The 24,068-nt window shown below is 31.3% G+C and overlaps 1 protein-coding gene across 3 annotated transcripts in view; it reads left to right on the forward strand.

Moving 5' to 3' along the window:
- LOC106476299 (rRNA 2'-O-methyltransferase fibrillarin-like) overlaps nt 1–24,068 on the forward strand; it is a 26,936-nt gene that overhangs the window by 1,840 nt on the left and 1,028 nt on the right. The window contains exons 2-9 of one of the 3 annotated variants that reach the window (XM_022381230.1): nt 5,848–5,961; nt 6,001–6,174; nt 7,135–7,185; nt 16,414–16,508; nt 17,016–17,186; nt 17,530–17,662; nt 20,670–20,782; nt 22,388–22,533. In XM_022381230.1, coding sequence (XP_022236938.1) covers nt 5,848–5,961; nt 6,001–6,174; nt 7,135–7,185; nt 16,414–16,508; nt 17,016–17,186; nt 17,530–17,662; nt 20,670–20,782; nt 22,388–22,533 — 997 coding nt within the window. Of the gene's footprint in view, nt 1–5,847; nt 6,175–7,134; nt 7,186–16,413; nt 16,509–17,015; nt 17,187–17,529; nt 17,663–20,669; nt 20,783–22,387; nt 22,534–24,068 lie in introns of all 3 variants that reach the window. The other 2 variants (XM_013936963.2, XM_022381227.1) reach the window with 2 other exon arrangements.

Consider the following 24,068-nt stretch of genomic DNA (forward strand, 5'->3'; position numbering starts at 1 on the left):
ATGTTTAGACTAAATTGCTTAAAATCTCATAACATTATACATTTAATATTTTTGTTATATTGACCTTTCAGCTGTGCCTGGCGAGCAGTACAGAATTTACACTGACATGGCTCACGTGCACTCATGTTACTATATCAAATAACATAAAACTGACCTTTGATCTGTGCAAAGTAACTTGTATTGGCTGTGTTTTAGTGGACTAGTATCTTGTAAAAAAAAAAATATAATAATTTTTAAACCCAGCCCTTTTCATTCATTGTCTTGCATTTATTATAATTAAAACCCATCTGCCATTTATTTGGCCAACTCACTAAATTATCTAAATCCCTTTGTAGATCAGCAGCATCCTCTTCACGGCTAGCAACACCCAAGATCTTAATATAATCAGCAAATTTAAGTAATTTATTGTCCATTCCTTCATCTATGCCATTGATGTAAATCCAAAAGAGCAAAGGTACTAAGACTGAGCCCTGAGGTACCCCACTTGTGACATTAATCCAGTTTGACTCTACTCCATTTGTAAAAACCCTCTGCTTTCTTCCATCCTGCCACTCTTCTATCCAATTGGCTAACTTTTCCCCCACACCTATAGAGCTAATTTTTTTACAATGTGGCACCTTGTCAAAATGCTTTATGAAAATCCAGATACACCAAATCTACACCCTTACCCTCATCTACATAAGTAGTAACCTTTTAAAAGAATGTTAAAGATTTATAAGGCAAGATTTTCCCTGGGTGAAACCATGTTGACTATCCAATAAAATTCTAAACTTTGTTAAATGACTTTGTAAAGCATCTGTTAAGTCTTTCAAAAATTTTCCCTTGAAAAGAGGAATTACATTAGCTAACTTCCAATCCTCTGGTACCTGCCCAGACAAAAAATAGTAGCAAGTGGCTCACATATCCAATTTTTAACCTCCTTTCAAACCTTTGAGGAAATATTATCTGGCCCAGGAGCCTTATCATTTTTTAAACTTCCCACTTTTTTCTTAACCAGCTCAGAATTAATGCAGTCATCTTGTTTGATCTCATTTATTTCATCCCTCAGATTCAGATGTCTGGCACGTAATCATTACATAACATATATTATCTTTATATACATAACTTCTGTTTGTACTAACTTACATATTCCCTACATAAATTTAGCGCAGTCATCTTGTCTAAGATCAAACTACGGTTTGTGGTATAACTCGGTGGGCATGTGATGTTGGATGTAGAATTCTTAATTATCTTAAACATGTGGCACCAACATATGCTGAGCTGTGGTATTTAAATACTTAACTGCTGAGATAGTTTTCTGGTAGCATTTTTTATTGGTATCGTTTAAAGAATTTTAATCTGCTGGTACTTTGATTGGACTTAACTGCTGAGATAGTTTTCTGGTAGCATTTTTTATTGGTATCGTTTAAAGAATTTTAATCTGCTGGTACTTTGATTGGACTTAACTGCTGAGATAGTTTTCTGGTAGCATTTTTTATTGGTATCGTTTAAAAGATTTTAATCTGCTGGTACCTTGATTGAACTTGCTCCTCTGCATTTGAATTCACTTGTTCAGTGTTTATTGTTTATCTTCTGAAACTTGTGTGTTTAACTGAGCTAGTTCAAGCTTCTGCAGATGGCCTTGCTGCCACTTATGGGAACGATCATCACAGAATTTAACATATCATCAATCGGAATTGGTGTAGCATTCAACCTTTTTACATAGGAATTTAGTAAAATAGCAACTTGAACAAAATACAACATATAGGCTAAAATTTGTGTGTTCCGTACTTAATTCAGTGAAATCAATATTTTAAGATCACTATTTTTCGTTGCTAGACCTCAGTTTTTAATGATAGTAATGAATAATCATACAAGTTTCCAAGATTTCTAAAGCCTAATGCTAATGTTGAAAACTTAAAACAAATAAAAAAAAAGGCTTCCCATGAATTGTAAGTTAAATTTTATTTCAGCTTTACAGTCATGCTTTTAGTATGTTGTATACATATTGTTCTGTGATTTTTCATTATTCTTCCAAAGCTATATGGTTTGTGAACAAAATTATTTAGATAATTGGTTGTTATTATCAAACTACACAAACATGCTATAATATGCCAGAATGTATATGAATTAGTTGCCAAAAAATTTCTATCTGTGAAGAACAAACCAGAATAGATATAATTATAGGTTAACTTGTGTTGTATACTGAGATGTGAATCCAGGACCTAAAAAAATGAAGTAGGACATTTAGATGCCACTTGTTTATTACACAGTAAAACAATAATTACAATAGATATTTTCCATGTACAACACTATATAAGTACAAGTATATAAAAGACACCATAAACTACACTCAACTGCCAAGCAGCCAAAAGTTAAAAAAAACAATTATGATATATCAGAGAATAAAAAAAAGTGATAACTAAATAGATTTAAGCATACTACATTACTATTTAAATTTATTCCATTATATGAACTGTATATATCTAAGCCTATTTTATTAACAATTTAAATCTACTTTGTTTTATGACCTGTATATATCTAGGTCTTAATACATTACCAGTAATAACTTACTTCATTATATGATAGCATATAAAACTATTGGCTATCGTTGGATCCAATGGGTATCCCATTTATCTGGTCATAAATGTGTCATTATAGAGGAAATGGTTTAGTTTTAACACTTCTCTAAAATTATTAGGTGTCTAAATGCCCTAGTTTCTCATTATTTTAGGTGTCTAATTGTCGAGTTGTCACTGAGGTATGTGGCTTACTGCCAATTCTAGCTTTGTACGACAATGTTTCATCCTATACAATTTTTATGGCTAAAGTATACATAAAAGAAATTTTCAATTCCAGCAAAGAATATGAAGCAAAAGGTCTTATCTTCCTGTTTGACCAACTTTCTTGATCTTCTGTGACATTTCAATCTCCTTGCTATTATCTTTGATATCCTCAATTTCAGTGGAATGTAACTCACATGTTACATATAAAGCCATTCCTGCCCTCTCTTTAGTCTATCCCTGTTAAGTAACCTATAACCCTGTATTTCAAAGAAATTTCTGTCCTCAAAGTCATCTACATTTAACCATGTTTTAGTTATTGCCATAAAGTCATTTATTTTATTTCCTATACTTCTAGCATTACCATAGTAACAAATAAGCCTATCCTTAAAACTTCTACTATACTTATTTCCTATGCTAAACCTTTCTCTACATCTGATGGTATAAGGCAAGTAATAATAATTTAGTATTAATAGTTACAAGTATATATATTATTATTTATATTCATCTAGCAATTTAGCCTTGTTGAGATGTACATTCATAAACTGAGGATTACTTATAATAACAAGAAAAAAATTAATGCTCCCCCACCCCCCCACCCCACAAGTTTAACTAGCATTCGCCGAGATAGGCTATTTAACACAGCACTGACTTTAACTTGCATTAACTTTCTATACATAGTGAGTGGGGATTCAAATTCTAGTCAGAAAACAATTTGTTTATGATTTAATATAAATCAGCCTATTGATTTAAAAGTGAAATTGTAAGTTCATGTTATGAAAATACAAAATCTTGATGTTACACTTTATGCTTATTACAAATGACAATGTGCTCTAAGTACTAAATTAAATTAGCTAATAAATGTTAGATTAATGAACTAATATTTACTATTGAAAAGAAATCATTATTACAAGTGTTTATTAAGTAAGAGGGATAGTTTATTTTTGAAAGTTTAAATTATTGTTGTTTAGTTTTTGCTAAAAATTGGATACATTAGTAAATTATCTAAACTTGCAGTTAGTTATGAAATATGGTGTATTAGTAAATAATAGTATCATTACTATTTAGTGAGGAATTCTTAGATTTATCTTTAAGTTATGAAATAGCTTAATTTTAGGAAAGGATAACAATTTAAAATTGTGGACTTAAAAGTAACTTTTGAGGAGGTTTAAAAAGACCGTACACTTCACTAAAGAGTTGGGAATAAGTTGGAGATACCTTCTGGAAAGAGAGCACTATTAGAGGATGGGAGGAATAGTAGGTTGGGAGCAGAAATGAAAGAAACTGGTTAGAGTTATGTTAAAGGTTGCTTTGGGGTGGATGAGAATGTGTGTGCTGGGTATACAAGGTTGCACAGCAGTAAAACAAATTAATGATAGAGACACATCCGACCGTTATTCAGATGTCAGTCTTGACCAGATTTGAACCATTTGCTCTTTGTGCTCCAAGGAAAGAGAAAAGGAAGAGGCTACACATTACCGAGACAATATGTATGATACTTGTAGTGGTACGCATAGAAAGACTATAACTTGCTTGGTGGGTGCTAATGTACAAAATGTTATAGAGCATGTTCAAAGTTTAGTTCTTTTAGCAGTGTATATAGGACCAAATTATGTTGGAAAATTGTAAATCAGAAAAGCTGATTGCTATGTATAGAGAACTAACTTCTTCAGGGCTAGTAGTCCAATTCTTGTATTACTAATCCTGATGAAGCTGCAATGGCAAATGTTGGCTGAAATGTTTTTTTTTGTTGTTGTTGTTATTTGGAGATTAAAATTTTTCTAACTTTTTCAAAACTCCTGTGGCCCTTTTAAGAGTGTTTAGCATGATCCAAGGTTTAAGTGAAGTATTATCATCGATATTTTTACAGCAATAAGTGAGATAGTTTTCAGGGTGTGGGTGAATTATATGCCAGAGATGGGTTCCACTTAAACAGGTTAGATAGTAGGGTGCTTGGAGAAGCTCAAAATATATTCATTAAAGATAGTTTCAATTTGACTTGCACATTGTTGAGGAAGCCTTGGGAAGTTGACAATAAACAAATTGATGGGATAGTTGGGCTATGAGGAGTATCGAAGAAGGAGTGGCATGTTAAATAATAGTTTTTTTAAAGAAAAGTGTCAATTTTAAGGATAAACGTAAAGGAGCAAAAATAAACTTTGTTGCAAACTACTTGTGTTTGTGTCACATAACCCAAGTAGTTTATTTTTAATATTTTCCTCTAACAATGTTGTATTGTTAGGATGTGTAGTATATCTAGTTTTATTGTTCTTTATTATCATTATGTTTTGTTATGAAAATTATTTTGCATTGTTGCTTTGTATTAACCCATGTCTCCTTACGTGGCCAATCTGAGTAAGATGTTATTGCATGTATGGCCCAAAATATTGTTAACAGTGTTGATATCCAACTGATTAAACAGTGCTTTTGATCTGAATAGGCAGCTTTCCCTGATCATAGTTAATTTGTATATTAATGATATATTTGTAATGTAATTTATCATAGTTAATAATATCAAATTAATCATACTAAATATTAACCATCGATATCATACATATTTACTTTGTTTTTTTGGTATTTCGCTACTGAATGAAATATTTTTTTCTGCTTTAGAGAACTGTCAAACTTCTCAGCCTTATTAAGCATAGGAATTACACTGTTTCACACTCTTATCCTTCAGATTACTACATAATTTTTGCCAATACATTAAAGACAATCCTTATTTTTATAACCTACAACACAAACAGCCTTTCTTAGCCATGTCCCACTTTTCAGTAGATCCATTTCTCCAGAGCATAGAAATATCAAATGTTCTCAAAGTGCATTACAAATATCACAAATAAATGCACAGACAAGAATTATGTTGATTTACAGATATAGGAGTTTTTTTGTTATGCTCAGAAAACTGGTTCATTTTGACTATTTATAAAATCCCGATCCTACTGTACTTTAGTTACTGCTACATAAGATTAATGTCATATTAAGGCTATTTTAAAAAACAAGTGATCTGTTTGTAGATAATATTAAAATCTTGGTTGATATTGGTGTAGTTGTATTAATATCTTAATGTTCCATTTTATTGTAGGATTTACTCCTCGTGGTGGGGGTGGTGATCGTAGAGGATTTGGTAGAGGAGGAGGAGGATTTCGTGGTAGTGGAGGTGACAGAGGAGGATCAGGAGGATTTCGTGGTAGTGGAGGTGACAGAGGAGGTTCAGGAGGATTTCGTGGGGGGGGAGGTGACAGAGGAGGATTCCGTGGTGGACGTGGCAGTAGTGGAGATAGGAGAGGGTTTGGCGGTAGAGGAAGAGGTGGTGATCGTGGTGGATTTAGAGGAGGAAGAGGAAGGGGTGATGGAAGAGGTGGGAGATCCCCTGGTTTCCGTGGAGGTAGAGGAGGAGGAGGAGGTAGAGGTAATAATTAAATCTGTCATTCTAGTGATGTAAGTAGTAATATCCTGAGTTGTAGGTTGGCTTTAAAGGCAACTAAGGCTTAATTTAATTATTCATTTGTCATGAGGCTCAGTTGTTAAACCTTTTTTTTTTTTAACTGTATCATCTTTATAATAAAATGTGACATTTAAATTTGGGACTTTAATGTTTATTTCTAAAAAGCTAATGAATTTTGGTTTGATCTGAAAGTCTTAAGGAAACAGATACCAATATAAATTTTAATTCCTTGAAAAAGTAGTTTTTGTCATAAATACTGCTTTGCAAGGAATATCTTATGGATAATGTAGCACAAATACTGACAGAATGTTCTCTTCCTAAGCAGTTAAATGAACTTCTAGTGGGACTTCAACAAATTTAAGACATTTTAATATTAGTGTTGTAGTTACATAACAAAAATATCCATTAAAGGTAGCTGTAGTTTAATGATAAACATAAAAACAAAAATTCACATTTTTTTTGTGGCAGCATTTAAATTAAAAATAGTAAGAATTAAAACAATTTATAGGCATTTAAATATATATTCAGAAGTGTTGTATAAGGTAAACTATATTATTTCTACATTCTTGGCTTCATGATTTCAGCTTACTCAGTAGCAGTTTCAATTAGTTAAATCAAACATTGTATTTGAATCTGTTGTTAATTTCTAGTTGTTAATCGCTGTATGCCTTACTGTCACATTCAATCCTACTATTTAATTAAGAGTAGCTGCTTAGGTGTCAGATTTACATGACTCATTACCCTCCCTCTGATTAGCAGTTCCAATTTAGGAATAGTTTTTTCTGAATATTGGGATCTTTTATTTGGCGATTTAGCATAAATATTACGCAAGTTTCATGAAATGAGATAATTCAAGAATTAAATTATCATAAAGAGGAACACAAACTGTATTTCAGTTTTGATCTACCTTGTTTGGTTTTGTAGGAGGAATGAGGGGTGGGAGAAAAGTTTTTGTGGAGCCTCATAGACATGAAGGTAAGAATATTATTTTTTACTTTTCCAAACATTGTTAGTATCTTTGCCCTCTTTGTATCTCAACAATATTTAATGAAACATGAATTTCAAGTTTTTTTTAATTTGTTAACTCTATATTTACGGCTAAGGGAAACATGTTAGAGAAATAATGTTGACTACTATTCTGAATTTAGTATTTTGTCTTCATAAAATTCAATAAGATTTTAGTAAACATTAGAAGTGTGGCATAAACAAAAAATCAATTTTTAAGTGTTTTTACTGAAGCTTTGTCTGAAATTTTCAAAGCCTTTACTGAGTAAATTTTAGTAAAAAGTGATTTTCATGCTAAGAATAAAATTTTCTTTTTCTCTTCATGGTTAATTTGTTTAATCTCTATAGCCTGCTAAATTAATATGAAAAGTTTTTCTCAGTAACACTATTTTATTCACATCTGGTTTCATTTAGTTTTATTGTTTTGAGGGGTACTTAGACTGTTTCACATTACATTAAAACCATTTATCACTACAGGACATCTTTCTGTAAACTAATAATCAGTCAAGTTACAATCACAACCAACGATGTGCATATGGTTGCCTGGATCTAAGATATTGAGTATCATAATAAATTTTATTATTTTTTCATTTCAGTTTTCTTAATTAACCTAAAGTTTCTCATTTTACATTTTAGTTACTTTTATAGCAATAAATAAAAATTTTCCAAAAAACAATAAATATAGTATTTATGTCTGGACTTGGGCATTTGGCTATCAAGGTCTAGTCTATCTATATCTACTTTCTTGTGATGATGTTCATTGTCCACAAAGTAATTCATGTTTGTTACAAATATGCATTTTAGAACACAAAAAACATATAATGCACTACAATAGAATGTCTCAAAATGACTATAATTTAACTAACTTTTTAAGTAAGCTCTAAATGGGGAAAGCTTCACACCCAATCTCAAAGAACGAAATTGAAGTCACGTATCTACTTACAAGCAGCAAAATTAAATAACCTGTATAAAGTATCTTCTAAAGAAAAAGCTGCTCATTCTGCTGGCTACAAATAATCCGATAGCAACGTCAGTGAGAATTATTGATATTTTTTGAAGGACTAAATGGTAAAGGATGGGCGTATTATGTGGGTTGACATTTTATTTTATATATCAGTCAAGGAAGAAGATGAAGGTTCTAAGTATATATTCTAGTTTGCCAATTTCTGTAGTATAAATTTATAATTAATTTGACACTAAAACACATAAAAGACAAGTTAAGGTTGTGAATTTATTTAAATAATTTCTTTTAAAATTAATCTTCTCACCACAGGTTAGTCAAAGTGCACCTGGCACGACATTTTAGAGTTAAATTCAACCTTTATTTACACTACTTTATTGTCATCGTATGTGAATAAACATGTCATAAATACATTGTTCGTAAATCAAATTTTAATATTATGAACATTTTAATTTTACAGAGAAATATTTTTAAAAATTCTCAATATCCATAGTAAGAGAATTGACATTTATTATCTTGGTTTTTCCTCTTCTCTAATTTATTTAACACCCCTCCAAAAAAATACAGAATTTAATGTAAATTATTCATTATAATATAGATATTACTCAGCCAGAGTATAATTTTTATAGCCTTCAATCTTATTTGTTTATGGAACCATAAACTAGAAAATCAGAGCCACCTATCACATTCTCTCTTTCAAAAATTGCTAACAGTTCTGTCTGATGCTTTATACTATATTATTTATAGAAATCCAGTGTTTTAATCTATCAAATGACATATTATATTACATTGTTTTCTGTACGGAAAGTGTCTATTTTGCCTTCAGTTTGAAAGATTGTCTCACGGTATTCATGTCAACAAGCTTAGCTGAATTTTTAAAGGCTCTTATCACATAGTTAGAAAGCCAGATAAATTATGATACTTATAGGATATTGTTTGCTTTGTTCATGTTGTTATTCTTTGTTGTTAAGAACATTATTTAAATAAAAATTATTTAGTGTACTAATACCATTAATGTAAAAAAGTAGGCTTAGATTTCATCAACAGTTGACAGCTAAAAAACAAGAAGACACAGGTAAGTACTATATTTTTTGTTTTTCATGCATATTCTTTATTTATTATAAAAGTAACCAAAATGTAAAAATTAGAAACTTGTTAGGTTAGATTAGGTAAGATAATGAAAAATAAGTATAAACAGATGTATACTGTTATGAGCTTTAAGGTATTTAGGATAAACAAATGTAGTTCGTCTTACACTTTGCAGTCATTCTAGAAAGAAATAAGGTAATTAAGTTTTAATTCCTTTTTCTTTTTTTTTCTTCAGTGATTATGAGATCAGTCAAATTGACTGATTGTGTATAGTTAGTGTAGAGAGAATAACATATAAAATATAAAGTTTTACAGAAGAAAAAGTTTGATATTTGTTTAGGTTTTAGAGATTATGCAAATAAAATTTTACAATTTTCAGACAAAGAAAAGAATTTTTAATCTTAACATGAAAATCACTTTGCACTAAGAGCAGTCAACACCCTGACTGTATATATTCAAGGACAAAGTTTAGTAAAAATACGTAACTAAAAATGTATTTTTTTGTCTACAGAAGTCTTGTAATGTTTACTAAAATGTTTACTTGCAAAATTTCGCGAAGATACACAAAGCATATTAAAAGTTATAGTATGCAAACTGATTGTTAATTTGGGGTCACATGGTCGGTGTAATCTACTGAGCCTGTAGGGTGAGGGTTAAAAGTAAACGTGAGATAATATAATAATAATTATAAGATATGTTTCAATCCAAGCTTATTATCATACATTTACATTAGAGTAATAAACTGGTCCATTTACACTATCAGATGGTTTCTAGTTACTGTACAAGAAATTACAGCAAATTGCCAATGTACAGTGAAATCAAAAGCTGGGAAATAACAAAATAACCTTTTATTTTCTTCTTTGAATGTGTTATTTTGCAAGATTCTTGATTTTCTTATATTTACAATTTCAACTGTCAATATTTCCAGATCTATTTGCTTGTAATTTTATGATTTTATTACATGTATGGACCACTGTCCTTCATAAAACACAATACTCTCAGTGAGAACCCATAACCAATCTATCGTAAACAACATTAGCAGAGTGTTGGCCTTGCTTTTTTTGCTAAGTAAATTTCAAATATTATGCACTTTAAAATGCAAAAACTATATTGGCATACACTGGAATATAATGTCCCAAAAGTACTATAATTTATCTCATTTTTTAAGTAAGCTGTTTTCCACCTTGTCTTCAGTTTCTTCTTCTACATTGTTTAATTTTTAACTTGGTTTCTTTTTTTGTGGAATTGTCTTAGTTGGAATGCCTTACTTTTTGGAGTTTGTCTCTCTCAGTCTTATCTAAGGGACCTTTACGTGACTCTTCTTTTGAGATGAGGATTTTGAGGGAGTTCCTTATATGTTAGAAACTTGCTTTTTTTTATCGTTAGTCATCCTTGTCTTTCAGACTGGAACCTCTGTTTTGTTCTCAGGGTTCTCACTTATCCTCTATTCAAACCTGTTACCTGTACCATCTCTACATATTTTTTTTCTCCTCGTTTGCAGATGTCATTCTAACATTTTTGTCTTACTCCTTACCACAGAAACAGGTTGATTTTATTCACAGACTATGGTTACCCAGGAGAATGACTGGATATTTTCTTTCTCTGTATGACTGTTTCAACCCCAGTCATCTCTTTTGTCTTATTGGGCAGCTTATTCTTCTCTTACTCGTACAGCTTCCTTTTGAGGTACTCAACATTGTCTGTTCTTGTCATGGGGTTTCTTCTCATAACTTATCTACTTCCACTTTGACAACTTATCGGAATTGTTTATATTTCCGTGGCTCATAATTTTCATATCATCTCGCAGTTTCTTTTGTATCTGACCATCAACATCTCCTGGATGATTTTTTGCAGGTATGAATTTAAATAACCCCTGTCACCTCTGGATTACATTATTTGGATCATATTGTGTATTAATCTCTCTCCAATTACTATTATCTACTTTCCTCAGGGACTGAAAGGAGATGATTTGTTGATTTTATTTTCTTTTAGCACACACAACAACCTTATTATGTCTGTATTTCTATATACTTCAGATGATAGAGCCCACCCAGTGGTTGGTGTTGACTCTCAGTGAACACCTTTTTCCTGAAATATGCATTGAGTAGAGAATAACAGATGGTGTTAAGTCCATTTTCTCTTGCTCACTGCTAACTTATGAAGTTGGATTTTCCAGTCTTTGGCAATTTATATATTTTTTCCTTCCTAGCAATAGGTTTCTGCCTTCATACGTGAATAAAACCTACTGTTCCAATTTGTGGTAACCCTTTCCATAGTCTGTCAGTGTGAGACTATTTGTAGATGATGGAAAATTTGTGTTTGATCCACTACCGCTCCCAGCATTCTCCAATGTGCTAATCCACCATTGAAGTTTTTTTCGTGAAATGAGAAAATCCTTGCCTCTGTAGTACCTAGCCACTGGGGAAGCTGATATGGAGATATTCCGTCAGTCAGAAGTATCCATTGTACTTGGAAGTGTAACACAGGCAACCTCCATACACTAAGAACGAGACTGTTTTCAATGATTGTTAGCAGCTGTATGGGTCTTGCATTCTGCTTGGGACACAAATCTGAGGTGATTCATCTCCTGCACATTCTTCTCCTGACAAATTTTTCTCCCATACTGTACGACAACTTATTGCCCTTCCTTCATTACACATTCATGCTCTGCTGACCTCATGATATACAGGTTGGTTTTGCAGCCTTCACATTCTGCCCACCTTTGCTACACTTTAGCACTAGTCAGGAAGCTTTTTCTGACAGTATATTTCGTGTGAAGAGATAGATGCAGTTTTCCACTCAGTGATGTACCACTAATTGTCCCTTCACCTTCCTAGTGGGTGACACACTCCATGAGTTTCTCCTCAGGGACAGTATTGATCGTCGAGAATGTCACTCTTCTTTTGGATAGAAGATTATACTGTAATGGTAATTACATCATAGAGTAGTGCAGTAGTTGTGTTTGTGATGTGTTAATATAGGTAATGTTGTTTAACCAGTATAACCATGTGCCTTTCCTAGCTTTTTCAGTGTTAGTGGGACCAATTGTTTCTATCAGTTTAGGTAAAAAATGAGAAGTCTGATTAGAGGTCCATCTTTGACTATCATAGACTAGTGCAGTAGTTGTGTTTGTGATGTGTTAATATAGCTAATGTGGTTAAACCAGTATAACCATGTGCCTTTCCTAGCTTTTTCAGTGTTAGTGGGGCAATTGTTTCTATCGGTTTTGGTAAAAATGAGAAGTCTGATTAGGGGTCCATCTTTGATAGAACATTGGTTTAATTCGTCTGGATTTTAGAAAATACTAGACCACCTATGACCCATTGGGTCACCCGTTACTCAGAGGTTATGACGAATTCAAGCTAATTTCAATATTGCATAGAAATGAAAGTTTATTTTGAGATAATTTAATTAAATATTTCAGCCCATTCGTGTTATTCATAAATCAAGAAATAATATTTGATTGTTGATTGGGAGTAAATAGAAAGACCATTTCATTTTTCAAGGAAGTGCAGTCAGAGTTTTCAGGTATTGTAATGAACAAACCTTATATGTGGTTGATTCAAAATGCCTGAGAATAAGAAATACCAGATAATAGTGATGTTATTCATGGTTTATTAGAACGTAATTGCTATAAAAAAAACATAAAAAGCTATTTCAGAAAAACATTTCATACTTGCTCAAATTACTGCAAGAAACAGCAAAACTTGATAACTGATACACTACGAAATTTACCCAATGAAAATCTTTCTCACTGTCTCACAGTGATTGATTTTTTGACTGAGAAAATTTTCTCCTTTCCTTACCTACCATAACCAAGGCACATTATTGAGAAATTCATCAAAATCTTGTTTTTGTCATCTTTCAACACGGGTCGGTCGATTTGACCGAGTCACGTGACCTTCTGTACTCATTTAAAGTTGACATTAATTTGATACTTATAACTCTCTATATATTGGGTATATTTTCACAAAATTTGGCAGTCTTTCAGTTAATATTACAAGTCTTTCACATACAAAAGTCTTATTTCTTAGTGAAATACTTTTGATAAAATAAAGTTTTGTCCATGAAGATATTGAGTATTTGTTTTGAACAGTCCATATGCGAAGTAATTTTCATGTTAAAATCAAAAATACTTTTCGTCATCTCAAAAATCTCAAATTTCCTTTGTGTAATTCCTAAAGCCTCCTAACTGCATTTCAAACGTTTTTTCACTAAATCCTTATAGTTTATTTTCTCTACCCTAATCTCAAAACTGGATTGGTCAATTCGATAGACCTCGTAACCACCAAAAAAAATCAAAATAAACATAAATTAGCCTACTTTTCTTTCTAGTATGACTTCAGATTGTAACCTGAAACTATATTTGTTTATCATAAGTAGCTCTAAGTTCATAACATTATACATCTATTTATGATTAAATTTTCTTGTTTTATTGCCCAATGAACCGTGTCTAACTGCTATCCGTGCCATTACATTATAAGTTGTAAATCACTGGGAATGTGCAGCTCACGTTACGCTATCGAATTATATTATTATTGTTACTTATTTTACCTATTCTAGTCTTAAATAACTGAAAAAGATCCGTACTTTTAATTATAGTTACTTATATAATAATAAATAAAGAATAAATATGAAAAACAAGAATTAAATTTCTTACCCAATCTTAGTTTTATCTTGCCCTCGATTGTCAAGTAGAGTTAAGCCTGATTTAGCGATTATGGTAAAGCACTTAACAAATTTTATTTACTTAAATAATACATCGAAGAATATAGACTAATAGCATGCAAAAAGTAGACAAATTCACATCTAAAAAATTTCCTGGCTTTCTAACTGCCATTACAAATTCATCTAAGCTAGTCGTTAACTTTACCACGGGAACGAAGTTGCTACTCAGAGTGACATTGACGGTTATCCGTTCAAAACACAATGTTATACAAAACGCCATTTGATACATAAAAACTTTGACTTTCTATTGGTTATATATAATGAAATGTAAGAGAGAACTATTAACCAATTGTGAAAGGGAGGATGTGGCAAGAGGGGTCTGATTTTCTCTTTGATAGCTCTGTAACAAAACAAAATTGAAGCCCATAAAAATTATGGTCTATTTAAGCAATAACGAATTTATAGAGAGCATTTCACATTTAATTTCATACATTTTCGAGGGGTGATGGATTAAATAGGTATGATGACATGCTAAGACAAAATTTGTCGTGTGTGTGTTACACTAGTGGAAATTCAGGATTTTCTTATATATATTTCCTTTTAGAATTAAGAACTTAAAACTTGTATACTATCAAAATATGGTTTATTAGCTAAGATTTTATGCTATTCTAATTGACATAACTAACAAAAAGTAGTTAATAAAATTTTAAATGTAAGGCACTAAAACCTTGTGTCATGCGCAGTAAAAGGTACCCATGCTGAAAGAGTTAATGAAGATGAGAACATTGACATGGAAATAGATTTGAATGAAAAAGTTTCATGAAGAGCGTGAATGGTAGTGTGATGTAAAATTACTCATGCTAGAAATTTTCATAAAAGTGACCCGAACAATGGTGCTAATTTGGTAACCCATTGCCTGATTTTAACTAAACTTGTTTTATTCTGTTTCTATTCTCATTTCAGAAGTACCATATTCTTACAAGTATGGCACTGTTGTGTACCATTTTTGCTGTATTTAATTACAGACAAACAAACAAACAAACAGTCTCAGAGTTTTAGTAGTATATAGAAGTTAGATAGATGTATGCAATACTTTCGTAAGTCAGCAGAACAACTAAATGCTACATTCAATGGCATGTTTGTTTCTAATTAATGCTTCACAAAGCAAAACAGCTTATGAAAGTTACATAACAGTGTCAAATTCATTTTCAATGATCAACGCTGTTGGCAAAAGTATTTTAATGTAACTATTGTTTAATAATAAACATCTTAAAGTTGTCATCTTTTGACGAAATAGGGAAATAGATTTGAATGAAGAAGTTTTGTAAAGAGTGCGAACGGTAGTGTGATGTAAAATTACTCGTGCTAGAAATTTTCATAAAAATGACCCGAAAAACGGCTTCAATTCGGTAACCCATGGCCTAATTTGAACAAAACTTGTTTTATCCTGTTTCTATTCATATTCCTATTCTCATATTTTGTACCATTTTTGCTGTATTTAATTACAGACAAGCAAACAATCTCAGAGTTCTATTAGTATATAGATTTCACATTGGGACTAAAGAATTCCAAGTAGTACAAATTGGAACTTTAGGCATTTTAATAATTTGTAATGAACATGGATTTATAAATATAATATAATGCAAAGCCATTTTCTTACATTTTATTTGAGTGTTTATTTGGTGCAAGATTTTAATTCCTACACTGTTGTTTTTGTCGGGCAAAACTGTGTTTGGAGCTCTAGACTGAGTGCAGACTTGAGCACTAGTTTCAAATTTGCAACAAGTAACCACTTAATTTATGGGATTAAGACAATGAGCTGCACACAATATTTTGCATCATAATTTTTTTTTGTGAATTGTAATGTTCACTATCTTGTCTTTTGAAAGCTTGAAATATTGTATAAGTAAATAAACTAGTGTTTCTCGGTTATGTGCATGGTTTGCATGAATTACCTAGTTGTACGATATGCTGTTTTTGTTCCAGTTAGATTTGCATATGAGATGTCTTAATTAAGCAAGACTCACTTTTAGTAGGTGATAGTATTAAATGGGGAAAATATTTTACATTGCTAGTTTATAGCACATAACAAAGCAATTCCAGTGTGAGTTGTGGATTTGTACTATTAAATAAAACCCATCTTAATTTCATGATGACCACCATGTTTATATTATGTTTTTTGCAATGCAAAGAGTGTTTTAGTTGCATTGCTCAGTTTTTCATAATTATCTCTTTATGCTTGTGAGTTCTAGTATTTTGAATGGGAATTTCAAATCTGTAATATTGTGATACTTATATTTAATAATTATGAAGTGAGTCTTATGTTTTTCAAAACTGTTTTTTGAGACCTGGGAAATGGATAATTCCACCAGGGAAAAACTCTTTGAAACGTGTTAGAATTTTAAGTTTTCATTTCAAATACATCCAAAGAGTGAACAGAAAGCTTCCACTGGATCTGATTTCCAAGTTTGTGTTTCTAGGAGTCTTCATTGCAAGAGGAAAAGAAGATGCGCTTGTAACCAAAAATCTTATTCCTGGAGATTCAGTTTATGGAGAGAAGCGAGTTTCAGTAGAAGTAAGATAAAGCTTATTCATAAGTATTAAGTTTGGCTTTTTTATTTGTATGTTGGTTTGTTATTGCTATGAACTAGATTTACAAACCTTGTAGTCATTGTTTTGTAGTCTAATTGGAAATAAAATTCCTTCAGGATAATGCATGTTGCATTGGCCACATGCAAGGCTACACATTAGTTTTTTGTTTTTAAGTAGAAAATGTTTTATAAAAAAAATATACGGTTTGGTTTGTTTATATTTTACATAAACTGTGAAATTTCAAGATTAGATCTATCTGTTTTTAAATAATAAACAAATCAGTAATTAAAGGATTTTCTTTTCAGTTATTAGTCCTATAGCTTTAAAAATTGAAGGTAATCATAAGCAAAATACGCCTTATATTTATTTTAAGTTATGTTTGCTTATTATACACTATTCATGTACCATAATTATGTTTAGGCACATTGATCGCTATTAACACACTAAACATGTTATCGGTTAGTTGTTTAGATTTTGTGACTATTTACAGGATTTAAATGGTAAAATTGAATATCGTGTGTGGAATCCATTCCGTTCCAAGTTAGCTGCTGCAATTCTCGGTGGTGTGGACCAGATTCATATGTCTCCTGGTACGAAAGTGTTGTACCTCGGTGCAGCTTCTGGAACTACAGTCTCGCATGTCTCTGATGTTGTGGGTGAAGTAAGTGCGGCTATGGATTATGATTAGAAATTTTATGTTGTCTAAAACTAATGCATACTTGCTGTTGTATCATTTATTTATTTTTTCATCATTTCCTTAAGTGAATAAGCTCACTTATGTACAATAATAGAAGATTTACAAGTTTTAAGCCACTTCATAGTTTAACAGATACAGTTATTGCTTACTAGCTTAAACAGAAAATCAATTTTTTTTTTTCCAAATCAAAATTATAGATATCAAACAAAATTTTTATTTCTGACACGTATTTATATATTAAAGATTTTATTCCTCATATCTTAATATTTTTAATAGCAAAAATTAATATTATGTTTGTTTTTTCCAGGATGGTCTGGTGTATGCAGTAGAGTTTTCACATCGGTCAGGTCGTGACTTAATAGGTGTTGCCCAGAAACGAACTAATGTTATTCCAATTATTGAAGATGCTCGACACCCTCATAAGTATCGTATGCTTGTAGGTGAGTGTATCCTCTTTGTTGTTGTTTTTTAACATCAAATACCTCCATAGGTTTTTTTTAAATATCAACTGTTTAACACTATTAAAGCACATGTGAAAATTTCCTTTCACTACAAAAAATGCTAAGTTTCAAATGATTTAGTTAACAGTACAATTAGACTTTACCAATATTATTAAACGTTTTACACAAAGTCAGTTTTTGCCACTTCTAAGTGAGATGAAAAATAATTTAGAGGCATAAAGGAAAGTAATTTATATCTAATTAAATAAACTTCTAATAACATCATCCATTTTAGCTGCAGTTTGACAGGTAGTTTAAAATGTATCTAACTAAATTGTCTGAAGCCTTTTGAAATTACAGAACTATGTCATCGTAGTAAGCTATTTCCCATATCTCAGTTAAGCCTACAAAAACTTATGATTTATTTAAGTTTAATCTAAAACGTTTGTTACATATTTGTTTTAGGCTAATCTTTATCACTGTGTTTAAGTTTTGCCTTCAAGGCACGTGATTTTTATATGACTCGCATGTTTAATTAACGTGATAAAATTGAAACTTAGGAACCTATTAAGTCATTTTCATACTTTTTTATTATGAGGATGGTGTTATCATATTTCTTACTAGGGTTTTGTACCAGGGTATTTATTTTTTTAAAAAGCAATGAAAAGTTTGATCAGAATTAACAAATGGTCTAAATATCAACTTTTATTCACTTTCGATGACAGTTTGAAGTGAATAGTAGGAAATATCTAAGATCTGAAGTTTCATTCTATAGTGTTACAAGAAACTCATTTTGTAGCCTTGCACTTAAAAACAAAAGCTCCCACTGCAACCTGCCATTCAAAGTGATTATTTAATATCCAGTGGGTTAATTTTAATTTATTTAACATTATTAACTTGTAATAATAATAGAGGAAAGTAATGCATAGTGCAAAAACATGAATTATTTATGTTCAGCTATATTTGCAACATTATTAACTTGTAATAATAATAAAGGAAAGTAATGCGTAGTGCAAAAACATGAATTAGTTATGTTTAGCTATATTTACAGATCTAGTGGTACGAAAGTAGGGTGTGTGTCTATATATATACGAGAACTAAGATAATTACAAAGATAACGTATAGGCTAATGAGAATAATCTTGTATAAAGAACTGACTAAGAACAATTTTTTATGTTATATAAATTGGTACACCATAAAACTAATAACTACAATCATTAAGTGATCAATTGGATATCCTTGCTCTTAAAAATAATTTTGTCTTCAGATAATACTCCATGAGGTTTGGTCGACCTAGAATATCTAAAAGTTTAAGATAGTGTTAAATCTAAACATGAAAGCCAAAGATGCAGAATCTTCATAAGTTTGAGTATACCTCAAATATTATTTAAAAATGATAACTAATTTAATTACATATTGGTAACTTAACTTAGCTTAACAAAGAAGCACTGCACCTGTAAGTATTCAGGTACTTGCAGTATTTGAAATTATTAAAGTTCACAGTCAAGTACTCGGTACTTGGAAAATTTTACAAATGTTCCACCACTGTTACTGTAGATGTAACAAGCAAATTGAGATTATCTCTACAATTTCTGAAACAATGGTGATATAAAAAAAATGGTTTTTCTTCAACGATCTGCATAACTTTAGTAAGATTCGCGTAGAATGTAAATAGCTTCAGGCATGTACTTCTGTTTAGTAGTAGTCAATAGCAAAAAGATATCGAAAATAACATAAAAACATGCAACAGCTAATATTTACATTCAGGGGCAGGGGGAATAAAACCAAATATTTTAAACTGAAAACTCGAGAGTTCTAGATACATCTCTTTAATGCTTATGTTGTTGTGCCACAGAAGATTGACATCTTACTATAGTACAGGTCTGAGTTGCTAGGTAAGAATTTTACACAAGCCAGTTATTGCTCACTTGAAGGGTCTTATAATAAGTCCTTCCTACAGAAAGTAGCACACGGTCATTGTTCTGCAGATTATCTAAATGTTTTATAGTATCCAGTTGAAAACCAGAATAACATAGTTCTACTGTATGATGAGTGTCACCAGAATACACGGGCTGTTGCTAGATTGTATACCAAACAGTTCTAGGATGAATGTCATATTTCACATGAGATTATAAGAAATGTCTGTCAGTGGCTACATACTACAGACTCATTTGTGCATAATTTTTATTTTTAGAGCGTAACATAAATTAGATATTGAAATGATTATAAACGTAAAGGAGATCGTAATTAATTAGTTAATGCAGTACTCCATTCAGTAGTACAGAATCTCTAGACCATTGATCATAGTGTTACCTTCAATAGTACAGGACCCCTGTACTATTGAAGGTAACACTATGTTCAATGGTTTAGAACCATAAACCATTGAACATAGTGTTACCTTTAATAGTACAGGACCGTAAACCATTGAACATAGTGTTACCTTCAATAGTACAGGACCATAAACCATTGAACATAGTGCTACCTTCAATAGTACAGGACCATAAACCATTAAACATAGTGTTACCTTCAATAGTACAGGACCATAAACCATTGAACATAGTGTTACCTTCAATAGTACAGAACCCCTAAACCATTGAACATAGTGTTACCTTCAATAGTACAGAACCCCTAAACCAATGAACATAGTGTTACCTTCAATAGTACAGAACCCCTAAACCAATGAACATAGTGTTACCTTCAATAGTACAGAACCCCTAAACCAATGAACATATTGTTTCTTTTAATAGTACAGGACCATAAACCATTGAACATTACATTCCTTTCAACAGTACATTATGTTCCATTCAATTCTACTACCTCTTAGATTTTGCTTTCTTAAATGTTTTGGAATGCTTGTTGGAAACATCTAATTTTGGGGGTTTAAAAGTTTTAACATAAACTGGTATTTCTGTTTTGTTTGAGTTAGGTAAATTTTTCTACTGGATTTATATGTATAAAATATATAACAAATTTTGCATAACAAATCTTAACTCCTTTATTTATTTAGGTATGGTTGATACTATTTTTGCTGATGTTGCCCAGCCAGATCAAGCCCGTATTGTGGCCATAAATGCTCACCATTTCCTGAAGAATGGTGGTCATTTTGTTATATCAATTAAAGTAAGTAATGTTTGTTAAATTAAAATATGGAGAAAAATTGTGGACTAATGAAACTGTGGTAGATAAATCATGATCGTTTATTTATTAGTGTAGTCAAAAGTGTAGTTGCTACCAAAGTTATTTTAGTGAGAAAACCATTTTGTTCCTACCAGAGCAGAAGTTTGGAAAAAAAAATGTAAGATCACTAAGAGTAGATGTTAATAGAATTCTTTTAAGAAACATGCCTATATTTTTAAACTTCACCGATAAGAGAAATATATTTAAGTATTAAGCCAATCTTAAGTAAAAAAACAAAACAATGTTTTAGTATGTAAAGGGCTCCTACATTTTTTACTTAACTTTAAACTATGATAGTATTATAATATCTTTTCAGGCTAATTGTGCTACTATATTAAGAGTATAAACACAAAAAACTATTTTTTTTTTGGCACGGTGAAAGGTAAAATCTTATTATTTTTAGTTACTAGCTTTAGTAACATTTACTATCATCATGGCTAATATCTGATACAGTCAACATCAACTTTTCTAAATATTTGTTATAATCTTTTAGATCATATGATTTTATGGAAGATTAAAGTTAGACACTTGGTAATATACAGTATTCTTTTAGTGGAGAATTTACAATGTTACCTTTATTCTGCTTGCAGTATTTTTGTTTTACTGGTGATGGTTCATTTTACTGAAGGGGTAATACACAAGCTGAGTACATTATATTAAAATAATTTTGGAGCATCACCACATTGTTATTGTTCATATTGTCATGACTAATCATACTCGTTACAATAGCTCTATAGGGTAGTTTTTATTTCAAAAGACTATTTAATTATTTCATTTTCAAAGTACATCCCTCCTAACTTAGCTTTTTTATAATACATCCAATGTATGTGGAAAGTATGCATCTTAACTGTCCAACTTGCACAGATATCCATCAGCACTGCATCTTGCAACTTTAACTATGTTTCATGTGGAATATTATGAATACCTATTTCATTCTCCTTCTGCTTGAGATATGCTTTGGTTGAATGTATATATTGTAGAAGCAACCTGTGGACACCTGAATTGTGTTGCATTTCCTTACAAAAATATTTTTTGATTACATTATATGCTGTTGCATGAGACATGTGGATGGCCTTTACAAACGATATTTGTGTTCATGGATTCTCATGTGTTACAAGGCACCATACTTTGTTCATGCTTTGGGTGTGACTTGTTACAAATCTCTTTCTGGATGGTTCTGGTTTCTCTAGTTGATCCATTTAATTTTTTTTTTTAAATCCATTAAATAAAAGGGATTTTTGTCTTGTAACTTCTAAATCCCCAATCTGAACACATTTTCTGATCTAAGTGTATGAATATTTTGGTCAGAAGCAGCTGTTATATACTCTTCTCAAAAGTGAGTAAGTTACTGTGGTGTCAAACTATCCATGGTATATCAATTCAGTTCTCATCTAAGCTGTTCCACCACAACTTTATATCAGCTGTGTATTCAACTGTTTAGTCATAATGTTCTGTGATTTTGATTTATACTGTCACATAAAATTGCTGATGAGTAAGAGAATTTAGTAATAGATTTATTGATAAACATATCAATTTACAAACACATAGGCAAACTGCATTGATTCAACTGCTGAACCAGAGGCTGTGTTTGCTAATGAAGTGAAGAAACTCCAAGCTGAGAGACTGAAGCCCCAAGAGCAGATCACATTAGAGCCATACGAAAGAGATCATGCTGTAGTTGTGGGTATATATAGGTAAGTAATAACATTGGTATTCCAGATTTTAGACTTGGGAACTGCAGTATTATGGGATTTCATAGCTTACTTGAATTCTCGGACGCCAAAAGAAGTAATTTGAATCATTATTGTACCATGTTAGTGTTAGTCAACTTTACTTATTGAATGCAGCTTTTATGTAAGTTGAATTTTACTTATTTTGTTTGTTATTTGTTGCTTAAAAGGTACTGAAACAGCATATTCAAAAGTCTTAAATAATGCAGTTAAAATCTTGACAGATCCTTAATATGCTTAAAAAGCATGTACGTAATTTTAAATCAGGTTTTTTATTTTATTTTGTTATTTCAACTCTAATATTTATTTTCCAAATTGAACTTAAAAAAGCATTCTGCCATTTTCAGTCAATCTCTTTCTTTGTAGACCTATTAGAAAAAGTTCTAACATTTCTGTGTGTTAAAGTCAGTAAAACTAACTTTGTAGCCTTGATTTCTAATCCCCCTCCCCCAAAAGATATATAATTGAATAGGTAAAAATTAATGAATTAAAGCTAGTAAATTAAATTTACTGACTTAATAAAGAAGATATATAGAACCTTTTCTAATAGTTCTGTAAAATAAGTGTGTAAATGTAATCTTCATAATTTTGTCTTTGTTTTAAATTTCCTTTTATACTTTTCAATATGACTGGTCATAAATAGCTAAAGATATTTCAGGATGTAGGGTTTTTCCCCCTTGTGTTAACCTGAAATTGGCTGCTTCTCATTAAGTGTGACTAGTGGTTCTTTAGCAGTCACTTTGTTTGTTATAATAGGCTCAACTTTTTCTGAGGTTAATTCACCATTTTGATATTGTAACCACTGTTTGTTCTGATATCCCTGTGACAGAAAATTCTAGTGTTGTCCTTTTTATCTTCAGTATTTCTTATCCTATAATGCAGCAGATTTAAATATAGACAAAGGTTTTTTTTGAATACTACTTTTTTTATCATTTTGCACATTTAGTTTTTAAGTTAAATCACATCAGAAAATATCAACTGAATATACAGTTGCTGATAATATTAGGTCGTCAAGAAATTACTTTTTTTTTATATGAAAAAACCTGAACAACTTGTATATTTATTAAATGAAATAGTCTCCATTCTTATCGATGATGCTTTTCCATCTTACAATCAGAGGTTAATGCCCTGATTGAAGAAATCATTTGGCTTTGGAGCAAAAACGTGTTGATGTTCTCTTTAACAACTTCCACATTTGCATACGTTTTCCCATTAAGATGGTGTTGCAGTGAACAAAGAAGATAATAATCTGATGGTGCCATATCTGGAGAATATGGTGGGTTGGGGAGAACTTCCTGAGAATCCATTTTTTTATCGCCGTTGCAATTCTGTCCAAAAATGGTTCATGCGCATTACGTGTCAGAAGAGACAAAGCAACATTCACATGTTGGAAACGATGATCATCGGAGAGTTTGTGAGGCACCCGAACACCTTTATGGAGTTTTCCCATATTCCTTAGATGTTTACATATTGTTTCATGAGAGACATGCAATTTCAGG

This window comes from Limulus polyphemus, unplaced genomic scaffold, assembly GCF_000517525.1.
Source record: "Limulus polyphemus unplaced genomic scaffold, Limulus_polyphemus-2.1.2 Scaffold154, whole genome shotgun sequence".
NCBI lineage: Eukaryota > Metazoa > Arthropoda > Merostomata > Xiphosura > Limulidae > Limulus > Limulus polyphemus.